This window comes from Salvelinus namaycush, chromosome 18, assembly GCF_016432855.1.
Source record: "Salvelinus namaycush isolate Seneca chromosome 18, SaNama_1.0, whole genome shotgun sequence".
NCBI lineage: Eukaryota > Metazoa > Chordata > Actinopteri > Salmoniformes > Salmonidae > Salvelinus > Salvelinus namaycush.
Genome location: NC_052324.1, coordinates 5904496 through 5917174, shown reverse-complemented (window position 1 = coordinate 5917174; position 12679 = coordinate 5904496). Strand labels below are relative to the sequence as shown.

At 43.7% G+C, this 12679-nt stretch overlaps 1 protein-coding gene across 1 annotated transcript in view; it reads left to right on the top strand.

Annotated features, from left to right (window-relative positions):
• LOC120063050 (rho-related BTB domain-containing protein 2-like) overlaps positions 1–12427 on the top strand; it is a 65010-nt gene extending 52583 nt beyond the window's left edge. Inside the window, exons 8-10 of the mRNA XM_039013174.1 lie at positions 5448–5687; positions 6045–6150; positions 6390–12427. Of these exons, the coding sequence (XP_038869102.1) occupies positions 5448–5687; positions 6045–6150; positions 6390–6568 (525 nt within the window). The 3' untranslated portion in view covers positions 6569–12427. The remainder of the gene's footprint in view (positions 1–5447; positions 5688–6044; positions 6151–6389) is intronic.
• Positions 12428–12679: the final 252 nt, after the last annotated feature.

Sequence of the window (12679 nt, the reverse complement as noted above, 5' to 3'; positions counted from 1 at the left end):
CGACTGGCCCAGTGTGGTTATTCTGGGGTGCTTTGAGGTTGTTACCCTTAGCTACAGCGCTAGCTAGCTTCAACGCCCCCCTGGCAGGCCGGGGCTTTCATCTCTGGCAGGATCAAAAGGTTCTACTCGAACTGGAGACGGACTGCCCTTCACCTTGCACAACCCCATTCACCCACGCTACTTCCTGTGACATCACTCTGACATCACTTTAGTTACGAGATCCACCCACCAATGCCCTTATATTGAAGGTTGAAGTAGTTATAGTTGAATATTTTCCTGGGATATTGCAAATGTTCCATCCCGAGAATAAATCACTTTTCTCCCGGGTAACCTAAGATTTCCCACCAAAACAGGAAATGTCATTCAAAAGCATTAAAGCATATAAATATGTCTGGATTTGATGAGAGCATAAAAATTCAAACCTGATGCTACCTGAGCCTGATGAGCCATATATTAAATACATTTTATGAACCCTACATTAATGGTATTTAATGAGCACAAGCCCAAAAAAGACCAAATACAGTACAGAGCCTACACATAATTCCCCATAACCAAAAACAGGTTTGTAGACAATTTTGCAAATGTATTAAAATGTTTAAAGATATATCTTATTTACATAAGTAATCAGACCCTCTGCTATGAGACTTCAAATTGAGCTCAGGTGCATCCTGTTTCCATTGATCATCCTTGAGATGTTTCTACAACTTGATTGGAGTCCACCTGTGGTAAATTCAATTGATTGGACATGATTTGGAAAGGCACACACCTGTCTATGTAAGGACCCACAGTTGACAGTGCATGTCAGAGCAAAAACCAAGCTATGAGGTCAAAGAAATTGTCCATAGATTGTGTCGAGGCATAGATCTGGAGAAGGGTATCAAGACATTTCTGCAGCATTGAAGGTTCCCAAGAACACAGTGGCCTCCCTCATTCTTATGGAAGAAGTTTGGAACCACCATGAGCAATCGGGGGAGAAGGGCCTTGGTCAGAGAGGTGACCAAGAACCTGATGGTCACTCTGACAGAGCCCCAAAGTTCCACTGCGGAGAAGGGAGAACCTTCCAGAAGGACAACCATCTCTGCAGCACTCCACCAATCAGGCCTTTATGGTAGAGTGGCCTGACGGAAGCCACTCTTCAGTAAAAGGCACGTGACAGCCCGCTTGGAGTTTGTCAAAAGTCACCTAAAGACTCTCAGAACATGAGAAACAAGATTCTCTGGTCTGATGAAACCAAGATTGAACTCTTTGGCCTGAATGCAAAGTGTCACGTCTGGAGGAAATCTGGCACCATCCCTATGGTGAAGCACTTATGTAAATGTCATTTTTCAGTTTATTACATTTGCAAAAAAATAATCTCTTTCTGTTTTGTCATTATGGGGTAATATGTGTAGATTGAGGTGAAGAAAATATGTAATCCCTTCTAGAATAAGGCTGTGACGTAACAAAATGTGGAAAAATGAAGGGGTCTGAATACTTTCCGAATGCACTGTATATGATGTAGGCTACTGCACATTCGGCTACTGCACAAAGAAAAACATAAAATCACATAGATGTGGCTAGCTCTCCTGGGTAAATACATGAAACCATCTCCAGTAGGCTAATTTTTGAGTGTGAACTGTATTACTGTATTGTATTATACTGTATTGTATGGGCTGGAATTACGCACGTCGTTCAAACCATGGTAAAGCAGAAGAAAACACGCAATTCTGGTTTAGCACAAAGTTACAAGTATAGGCTATTGAATTTGATTTTAATTTTGAAATATACTAGGGCCTATTTGTATAATTAGTAGGTTGACGCATATATACCTTTTCATAATGTTTCCCCTAATGCTATTAGCCTACCTCCTCTTTCTGTCTCTTGTTGCTTCTTTCCTTCCTCGCTTTCAACAGTTAAATGGAATATGTTGTGTTGTCCTTGTCCATCATTCTAATGACATTCTTACAATATAGTACTAGAATTAGATGCAGATGTCGATCACTTCTCTAAACGAAGATGGAATGGCTATGGGTCTGAATAAATAACTGCTATAGCCTACCGCCATCGCGCGTTCGTTCTTCTTTCAAACTACCCGTGAGTTCTACTGGGCTACTGTATTTAACATTCAGCAAACAACAGAGCGTGCTTCCCTTGGAATAGTCTTGGTATAAGAAATGAAAAAAATAATAAATAAATGATGTCCAGCAAGCTATTCTAGTCTAGCTTTTCCTGCATGGGACTCCAAGAGCTAAGGAGTGTTTTTTAAGGAGAGGCCAGCGGAGCACAGGCGCTTGTGTATTGCGCAAGAGACAGAAGCTTATTATTCATAACCAATCAGGAATTAGCTAAATATAAGGCTAATACTGCATTGAATGTATTACCTGAAAGAGGTAGGATAGGACATCTATATACAGTATAGGACTATATATCAATCTATACTGAACAAAAATATAAATGCAACATGCACCAATCTCAACGATTTTACTGAGTTACAGTTCATATAAGGAAATATGTCAATTGAAATACATTTAATAGGCCCTAATCTATGGATTTCACATGAGCCAATCAGAAGGAGTTTTTCCTTACAAAAGGGCTTTATTACAGACAGAAATACTCCTCAGTTTCATCAACTGTCCGGGTGGCTGGTCTCAGATGATCCCGCAGGTAAAGAAGCCAGATGTGGCGGTCCTGGGCTGGTGTGATTACATGTGGTCTGCAGTTCTGAAGCCGGTTGGACATACTGCCAAATTCTATAAAAAATACATTATGGTAGAGAAATTAACATTCAATTCTCATTCAATTCTCAGTTTCATGATATGTCACACCTGTCAACTGGAATGATTATCTTGGCGAAGGAGAAATGCACAATAACAGGGATGTAAACAAATTTGTTCTCATAAACTTAGTCTCGGGCCTAACACCCGTGCAAATATATCCTCCAAACACCGGCTTCTCTGGCATTATCACTTAAATAACTACTAAACTAAGAAACTGCCCTTTTTCAGCATCCTGTCTTTCAAAGGTTATTCGTAAAAATCCAAATAACTCCACAGATCTTCACTGTAAAGGGTTTAAACACTGTTTCCCATGCTTGTTCAATGAACCATAAACAATTAATGAACATGTACCTGTGGAACGGTCGTTAAGACACTAACAGCTTACAGACGGTAGGCAATTAAGGTCACAATTATGAAAACTTAGGACACTAAATAGGCCTTTCTACTGACTCTGGAAAAACACCAAAAGAAAGATGCCCAAGGTCCCTGCTCATCTGAATGAACGTGCCTTAGGCATTCTGCAAGGAGGCATGAGGACTGCAGATGTGTCCAGGGCAATACATTTCAATGTCCGTACTGTGAGACGCCTAAGACAGCGCTACAGGGAGACAGGAAGGACAGCTGATCGTCCTCGCAGTGGCAGCAGACCATGTGTAATAACACCTGCACAGGATCGGTGCATCCGAACATCACACCTGCAGGACAGGTACAGGATGGCAACAACAACTGCTCGAGTTACACCAGGAACGCACAATCTCTCCATCAGTGCTCAGACTGTCCACAGTAGACTGAGAGAGGCTGGACTGAGGGCTCTTAGGCCTGTTGTAAGGCAGGTCCTCACCAGACATCACCGGCAACAACGTTGCGTATGGGCACAAACCCACCGTCGCTGGACCAGAGAGGACTGGCAAAAAGTGCTCTCTTTTTTCACCTTTATTTAACCAGGTAGGCAAGTTGAGAACAAGTTCTCATTTACAATTGCGATCTGGCCAAGATAAAGCAAAGCAGTTCGACACATACAACAACACAGAGTTACACATGAAGTAAAACAAACATACAGCCAATAATGCAGTAGAAAAATAAGTCTATATACAATGTGAGCAAATGAGGTGAGATAAGGGAGGTAAAGGCAAAAAAAGGCCATGGTGGCGAAGTAAATACAATATAGCAAGTAAAACACTGGAATGGTAGATTTGCAGTGGAAGAATGTGCAAAGTAGAAATAGAAATAAAGGGGGTGCAAAGGAGCTAAATAAATACAGTAGGGGAAGAGGTAGTTGTTTGGGCTAAATTATAGATGGACTATGTACAGGTGCAGTAATCTGTGAGCTGCTCTGACAGCTGGTGCTTAAAGCTAGTGAGGGAGATAAGTGTTTCCAGCTTCAGAGATTTTTGTAGTTCGTTCCAGTCATTGGCAGCAGAGAACTGGAAGGAGAGGCGGCCAAAGGAGGAATTGGTTTTGGGAGTGACCAGAGAGATATATCTGCTGGAGCACGTGCTCCAACGAGAGCGTACAGGTCGCAGTGGTGGGTAGTATATGGGGCTTTGGTGACAAAACGGATGGCACTGTGATAGACTGCATCCAATTTATTGAGTAGGGGGCTATTTTGTAAATTACATCGCCGAAGTCGAGGATTGGTAGGATGGTCAGTTTTACGAGGGTGTTTGGCAGCATGAGTGAAGGATGCTTTGTTGCGAAATAGGAAGCCAATTCTAGATTTAACTTTGGATTGGAGATGTTCAATGTGAGTCTGAAAGGAGAGTTTACAGTCTAACCAGACACCTAGAATATGTGGACAACTACAAATACCTAAGTCAGAACCGTCCAGAGTAGTGATGCTGACTAGTCGCCGTTTTGTCTCACCAGGGGTGATGGTCGGATTCGCGTTTTTCGTCGAAGGAATGAGCATTACACCGAGGCCTGTACTCTGGAGCGGGATCGATTTGGAGGTGGAGGGTCCTTCATGGTCTGGGGCGGTGTGTCACAGCATCACCGGACTGAGCTTGTTGTCATTGCAGGCAATCTCAACGCTGTGCGTTACAGGGAAGACATCCTCCTCCCTCATGTGGTACCCTTCCTGCAGGCTCATCCTGACATGACCCTCCAGCATGACAATGCCACCAGCCATACTGCTCGTTCTGTGATTTCCTTCCTGCAAGACAGGAATGTCAGTGTTCTGCCATGGCCAGCGAAGAGCCCGGATCCCCATTGAGCACGTCTGGGACCAGTTGAATAGGAGGGTGAGGGCTAGGGCCATTCCCCCCAGAAATGTCAGGGAACTTGCAGGTGTGCCTTGGTGGAAGAGTGGGATAACATCTTGCGGCAAGAACTAGCAAATCTGGTGCAGTCCATGAGGAGGAGATGCACTGCAGTACTTAATGCAGCTGGTGGCCACACCAGATACTGACTGTTACTTGACCCCCCCCCCCCCCCCCTTTGTTCAGGGACACATTATTTAATTTCTGTTAGTCACATGTCTGTGCAACTTCTTCAGTTTATGTCTCAATTGTTGAATCTTGTTATGTTCATACAAATATTTACACGTGTTAAGTTTGCTGAAAATAAACGCAGTTGACAGTGAGAGGACGTTTCTTTTTTTGCTGAGTTTAGAAGATATAGTATTATTATTTTCTAATTCACAAAATTTGAATCTCTCTATCCAACTTTCTCTCCCTTCTCCCCCTCCTCCAGGTGTCCATCCCTGACACCAGTAGCTCCTGTATGCGTGCAGTGTTGGAGTTCATGTACAGTGGGCTGCTTTCGCCCTGTCCTGACCTGGAGCCTATTGAGCTTATCGTCCTATCCAACCGGCTGTGTCTGCCACGCCTTGTTGCCCTCACAGAGCAGCATGCTGTGAATGAGCTGCTCCAGTGGGCGATGAAGGGAGTGGACATCGACGGACAGGTGCTGGCTTACCTGGAGTTGGCTCAGGTGAGTCTTTACACGTACCGTATACTCTGAATGACAGTTGTACTGATGACACTGTTACTGCAATACACATAATACAAATACAACATTTTGTTGTTTCGGAAAATACTATTTCACTGGAGAGAACATTCTAATTGATATCCAAGAAGGATCGGACCACCCTATAGTTCAGGCCTATATCAGATACCCAACTGTAGAAAACTTTGTTCTACAATGACAGGTGACATTCATCTTTAAAAGTCATTTGTCCACTTCCCATTCAAGTTCATCTTTCTTATTTGTAAAGTAAGAAAGTTTGAGGTCTTTTTTTTCATTGGACCTTTTTGATGGACTGATCACCTATTCATTCATCCCTTGCAGTTCCACAATGCCAAGCAGTTGTATGCCTGGTGTCTCCATCACATCTGCACCAACTACAACAGCGTCTGTCGCAAGTTCCCTAAAGACATGAAGGTCATGTCTCCAGGTACAGACCGCATTCCCTCTCTCTTGTCTACGTCTTTGTGTGTCTCCTCGTCCGCTCTATTCTACATTTTTCATCTCCTTTGTACCTCCAGTCCCACCTCCAATCCCCAACTTTGCTCCCCATCTCTCACTTGTCTCTCACGTTACTTTTTGGTCCCTTATATTCACGCTTTCTTTCTCTTTCTATATCAATTTATGTATCTCTTACGTTCTCTCCCCCCTCTCTCTCTTTGCATGTAGATAACCAGAGGCACTTTGAGAAGCAGCGGTGGCCTCCAGTGTGGTTCCTGAAGGAGGAGGACCGCTACCTGCGCTCTCAGAAGGAGCGCGAGCGCGAGGAGGAGATCCTACGCAAGCTGCGCACCAAGAGAGGCTGGTGCTTCTCGAGACACCCGTCCTCCTCGCCCCACGTCTCCTGAGGCTGTCACCCCTCCATGACCCCTCCTGCTGCTGACCTCTCACCCCTCACCCCAGACTGAGGAAGCCAGCTATGAGTCTAGCACCTCTCCATGACGGGAGAGCCAAGTCTCCCTTCTGTACGATTGTGTGTGAGTGGGTGGTTATAGGCCAGGCTTGGGCAGTTCTCTGTGCCCAAGATGGTCTCACCTCGCTGGGCCTCAGTGACCAGTCCAGTGCTGCCTCCTCCCCCTGATATCCACCCACCAGCCTGGGGGTGACGAGACTGGGAACAAAAGGGCTCTCTCTCTCTCTGCCCCTCAGTCACACAGAAGCTAAAGACCATTCCACAGACCACTGCTAAGACTCCCCTATGGGGAGGTTACCTCTGCCTTCACGTCTATTAGACTGTTAGCGCACTGGACAAGACCAGCAGCCAGGGGGCGCCAGCTCTGCTTCAATATACACGGATGGATGCTTTGTTTGGTTTTATTTCGCTTAGGGATTTGACATGAGAGTAGAGCCCATCCCAGAGTTGGGTGTTTTGCCTCAGAGTCTCTGACCACCACCTATGCCTGTCTGATTTCTCTTCCACAGACTTTGTCCTCCCCTTTGGATAGGTTTGACACCATTTTTGTTTTCTCCCGGGTTTCATCCCAGTGAAGCTCCATGTTGGAGGTTTGAATCCCAAATGTTGCCCTAGACTGTTCTAGAATCAGCTGTGCAAGGGAGGGGCAGTAGACGTGGTAGTCTGGGTTTAGGTACCTGCTCAAGCAAAGGTGGTGGTTTGCGGTTCAAGCACCCATCGTGATCCCCCACATAACACCAAGAGGAGAGGCCAACAGTGCTGAACAAATCCCCCTCAATGACATTCAAAGTGAACACTTGATAGCAATTCTGGATCAGAGGGCTTTTTTATACCACTGCCATGGGAGGGAGTAAGAAGCCGAACTGAACAGATTTCTTCTTGCTCTGTCTTAATTGACCACTAGGGTGCCGCTCAGCCAGCCTGCCTTAACTCCCCCGTACCACAGGGGGCAGCACTGCTCAGGGTTCCATCATCAACCCTCACCGGGAGCAAACAGGAGTTTTCTCCCCTGCCTGCATATATCCTTAATTCTAGTTTCTTTTAACTTTATTTTATTACAGCTGTATTTGAAAGTCAACTGTAGTCTTTTGTCCTCAACTGAGTGTTGAAAGCACATGTATTATACCAAAAAATTAAGCTGGGGACATGTTCTCTCCCTTGTGTCTCCTTGCCATCCTCTCCTTGTCTCCTCCATAACATGGCAAATATGGGGAGGAAGGGAATAAGGTATTAGGAATAGAGGAAGATAACTTTTTGATCCCCCTCAGCATGTTTTTATAAAGCTGCAATGTCAGGTAAAACCCAGGTGTCACTGCAGGACTTCTACTCCTTTAGCTGGAATTGAAAATGGTACTCAGGATGTCCACTAAAATGACAGTATGTTTATGACACACATACTTTAAACATACATACATACACACACACAATTTACACTTGTACCTGTCTTTTCGGTCCACAATTTTTGGGGGGTTTATGTCTGCCCAGTCCTTCGTCAGTGTTAATATACGGAAATCTTTCAATCTACACATATAGTGTTACGTTCAGATGTGATGCACTAGGGTTATTTTTTTTCTTATTCAAAGGTGTCTAATAGACTTTAGGTTAGTGAATATATTCATAGTATTATGAATTTCAATGTTGGTCTTTTCAGTATGAGTAGAGCTACGCTTTAAAGTTGAATCTTTCCATCTATTTAACCACATGCTGTCGTTTTCAATGCTGTATTAGACCAAATATTTCACTTGCTTTCAATTTCTTGCGCTGCGGAGTGCAGTTCTGTTTTCATTGTGAGGGAGTGTGCCGTTTTAGCCATTTGTTCACAAAGGGAATGTGTAGCTCCATCTTTCAGTTGAATGCTATGGAGTTGGATTTCGGACGGCTGCGCACATCTTAATAACCCACTGCACCTTCAAGATCTTAATCAATCCAAGACATTGTGTATTACAACAGGCATGTTGGAAGAAGAAAACAATACCTAACAAAGCATTATTACTGTATTTTATTGCCGCCTTTTTGCACAAAAGTGGTAGTTATGTGAAAAGAGGAGACTTTGTGACACGTTTTTCTTTACCACCGTGGTTCTATTTGCGGGTTTGAGATTTCCACCCCCCGGCTTTACCCAGGTGACTGTGGGAGATAGATGGATGGCGTGAAGCGTGGCTCTTTTTTTTTAGCTTTTCTTCACGGGATGCGTGTTCTAGTCATCAACAGCTACTGAAATAGCTATGCGATAGGATCTCACGAGACCCAAGTGAGAATTGGGCTGATTTTTACCCCCCCAAAAAACCTGCAAACCTGCATATTTGGAATTGGAACACGGAAATAGTCCTGACGTCCCTATTTCGGACTAGGATATTGGAACATTCATCTGGGGTTGACATGGGGACATAGAGATATTTGACTTCCATGACACCTTTCAATGCCCCAAGGATGAGCTATTAAAGTTGTCTTACTAATGGTAGACATGCCCTACAAAGCCTTCCCTCATGGAAGTGCACATCCACTATTAGGAAGCGGAGTATACTCAAAATGTACAGTGTAGGGTAGTGGTATACAGTTGCAGACAGGTTCTGCAAAGGATAATAGTAGAGCTGATTGATTCAGTCTCTGGTAATGCTTACACACCCAGTCTCACCCACCCAGGCCAGAGAGGCAGGTCTCTCCCTCGTCTTCCTCCCACGTCTGAGTCTCCCTCCGGGGCTGCAGACCCCAGCGCTGCTCCCGGAGGGTCTCTGGGTCTTCGGGTGGTCAGTGAAAACACAGGCCTTACGTTAGTAGGTGAAGGGGCTGTCAGTATTGTAAGTTCTCTCAGTCTGTTTCTGTTTGGGGAAACTGATTTAGTCTGCCACTACAAACCAGCAGATTACCCTCTGTAATGCCCTAGTGACCAAGGTTTAGACACCTGTGATCTAGGGGATGCTAAAGCTTACTATGAGAATACTGGTTGCCTTGTGTGAATGCTGTTCAACACTTGTGGGATGTGGTTATTATTTTTGCGTCATGGCCTAATTTTGGTTTTGTAATGGCACTTTTCGCAGGTTTTCAGTGTTGGATTGCACTCTCCTTCCTTTTGTGTCTTTTTAGCTCTGACTTTTTGTGCGTGGCGTGGACAATTCTTTAATGAGGTTGTTTTTAAAAATGTGATATTTTGTAGCATGGGGATCTTCCTTTCTCCCTTAACTGTCCATGTGGCTTTCTGGGCTTTATTGAGTGTGTATCTGTCTCGTCATGCTCACATGCAAAGGCAAACTGTGCTCAGCTGTAGTATCGTAGTATTAGTGGCTGAAATGGAAGCCTCTGTCTATTATGTGTGACGCCTCTCAAGTCAATCATACTATCGTAATTGTATATAATATTATCATCATACGTTCAGTTGGGTTGAGTACAGCCCAAATGTAACATCATTGGGATCTCATTACAACATTGAGGGGTACACAGGAATATGTGTACATGTCAATAACTAATGACAGTAGTTATGGACGTTAGCAAGATGTGTTGCTTCTTGTACCGTGTTAAAGCAGTATTTTACCAGGTGTGGGACCATGGTTTCCACAGGATTTGACATCTCGGGTGCTAGTAGAGTACGTAGTTTGTGCTCACGTTCTAACACTCTATGAATTCATACACCTTGGGAATGTCCTATTTATAAATCGGGCAGCCTTGGGAGCTACAGTGAGAGGAATGTTTTGATTGGGCTGAAATGCATGTATGCACAAGGAAACAAATTACCGTTTGGCTTTGAACAGCTATCAATAGTTGACCCACATTGCCCCCTATTGGCCTATTTCTGTAACTATAATTTGAAACATAACGTTAAGTCCAGACTCTTTTGATGTCACTTTCACATCACCTTAATTTGTATCAGCTCAAGAGTGTGGTATTGGCCAAAGAAAACGTGAGTATTGCTGAGAATTTGAAGAATATTTTCGAACATGCCGCTTACTGACAGAGAACCCCTTGTTCTTTTTGTTTGCCCCTAGTCTGGCGTCTCCTGTGCCTTTCGAGATAACCTCGTGCTGTTGCCTGTCTCCCTGAGCCCTCCTGTAGAGCCTCTAGCGGTCAAACAGGGAAACGGTTCCAATCGTTTTTTCCACCATTCATTTTTCTGTTCGGGAATTTTAGAAACACTTAAAATAAGGGCTGTGTTTCGTTTAGGCTTACCCTGGCTTGGCGTTTTGATAACCATGTAAATATCTGTCAGACAAGGTAACATTTATCACTATATTTAGCTCTGTTTACTTTCAGATTCGAAAATTGTAATCGGCATCAAAGTAGACATCATGCAAGACTACAAATCCCTGCAAGCTCATGCACGTCATCTGTAACTGACACCTTTGCTAACTGGTTTTGTGTCAATTTAAAACATGCACAAGACAGTTTACATAATACATAACATGGTAAAAAATGAATGGTGGATAAACGATTATGACTCATAGCATGGTACTCTATAGGCTTACTGTACATATGAGGAGGGGCCTCCAAACCACTGCCTTCTGGGTTCAGGTTGGCACCCACCATGCAGGCTAAAAACACATGCGCACACACATTTGACCAGGCAGGTTTCCTCCTTGTCTCTTAGTGCCTGTGGATTGACCAATGATTCCGCCATCCTATGCTGTGTACCAAAGGGGCTATATGTTGTTGAGGCCTACAGTAGCTGTGGGGTACACAGTGCATAAGGCCCCTGACTTGGAGCTTTACAAATATGTCACCCAAACCTTGTCGTCACATCATCCAAACCAAGCTAGGCTGTAGATACTAAATTGTTGAGAAGACATTGAGAACCAACAGATTTCAGGTTCATGAACACACAGATCTTTTGCACGTGGCAGTCTGTCGAGGCATGCACTTTCTGTTTATTATGTAGCCTTAAGTTTACACCGTGTGTGTACTAATGGATTATTAAACCAAGTTTTACCAGCTTGCCTCAGCAGTCACAAATGGCTTCAACCCAACTCTGGCTCCTGCTCTCTCTCTCCTTGTGGCAGAGATGGCACTAGTGTAGAACTGGGCTATTCATTAGAGATGTTGTGAACCTTCCCAAGGTGTAGGGCGGGGAGTCCCACCAATAAAGAAGGAGACAGCATCCACAACATGTGATGTTGAGCACTACAGTGTCTACCATTTTTTTTACACAAAATGGCGGAACTGCTCCTCTGCTGCAATGATACTCTACAGTTAATTTTGTAAACCTAATCTCCACTTGTTTGACCCAAAACTGTGTGTTACTTGTTCACTTGCTAGTCGGAACTCGGAAACGCCGAAATTTCCGACTTGCTAACTTGTGGAACGGGGCACGTGTATAACTACAACCAGTTAGCAAGTGGCACATTTTAGAGTTTTAATAGTTCCAATTAGCACATGAAGGCGTCATTAGCCCAGGACAGAGAGAGCTGGGAGGGGGAGGGACAGAAGCCTTGGTAGGTTGTAGGTGTATCTCTGCTCTGTGACATTTTCAGTGTGACTTATACATCGTATTAATATGCACTTTTGCTTCCCTCTTCTCATTTCAAATGAATATTGATATTAACTGCTTGTGTTAATATGTTTATGAAACTGAAAAAGCACACAGACACACAACACACCACATACACACAATATTAAGGGCTTTTTTAAAAGAACAATCAGAATGTTTTGCTGCTTTTGCAAAAATGTTTTGAATAATCCTTTGTAATATTTTTTAACCACTGATTTGTAAAAAATGAAATGAAAAAGGAAACAAAGTATAATTTTTTTGCCGTTTCAGTATTTTAATGTTTCACCTGGCTTTTAATTAAACCCTAAGAAAGTATGATCTATTTGTCCTTTTGTCTTTTGAGCCTATTGTTCTATATCAATTCTCAATGATGCTTCTTGTGCACAGAAATGTTTTAGAAAGTGTGTGTGTGTGTGTGTGTGTGTGTGTGTGTGTGTGTGTGTGTGTGTGTGTGTGTGTGTGTGTGTGTGTGTGTGTGTGTGTGTGTGTGTGTGTGTGTGTGTGTGTGTGTGTGTGAGAGAGACAAGTGGGAACATTTCACCGGTACCCACAAGGAAACAGGCTATTTTA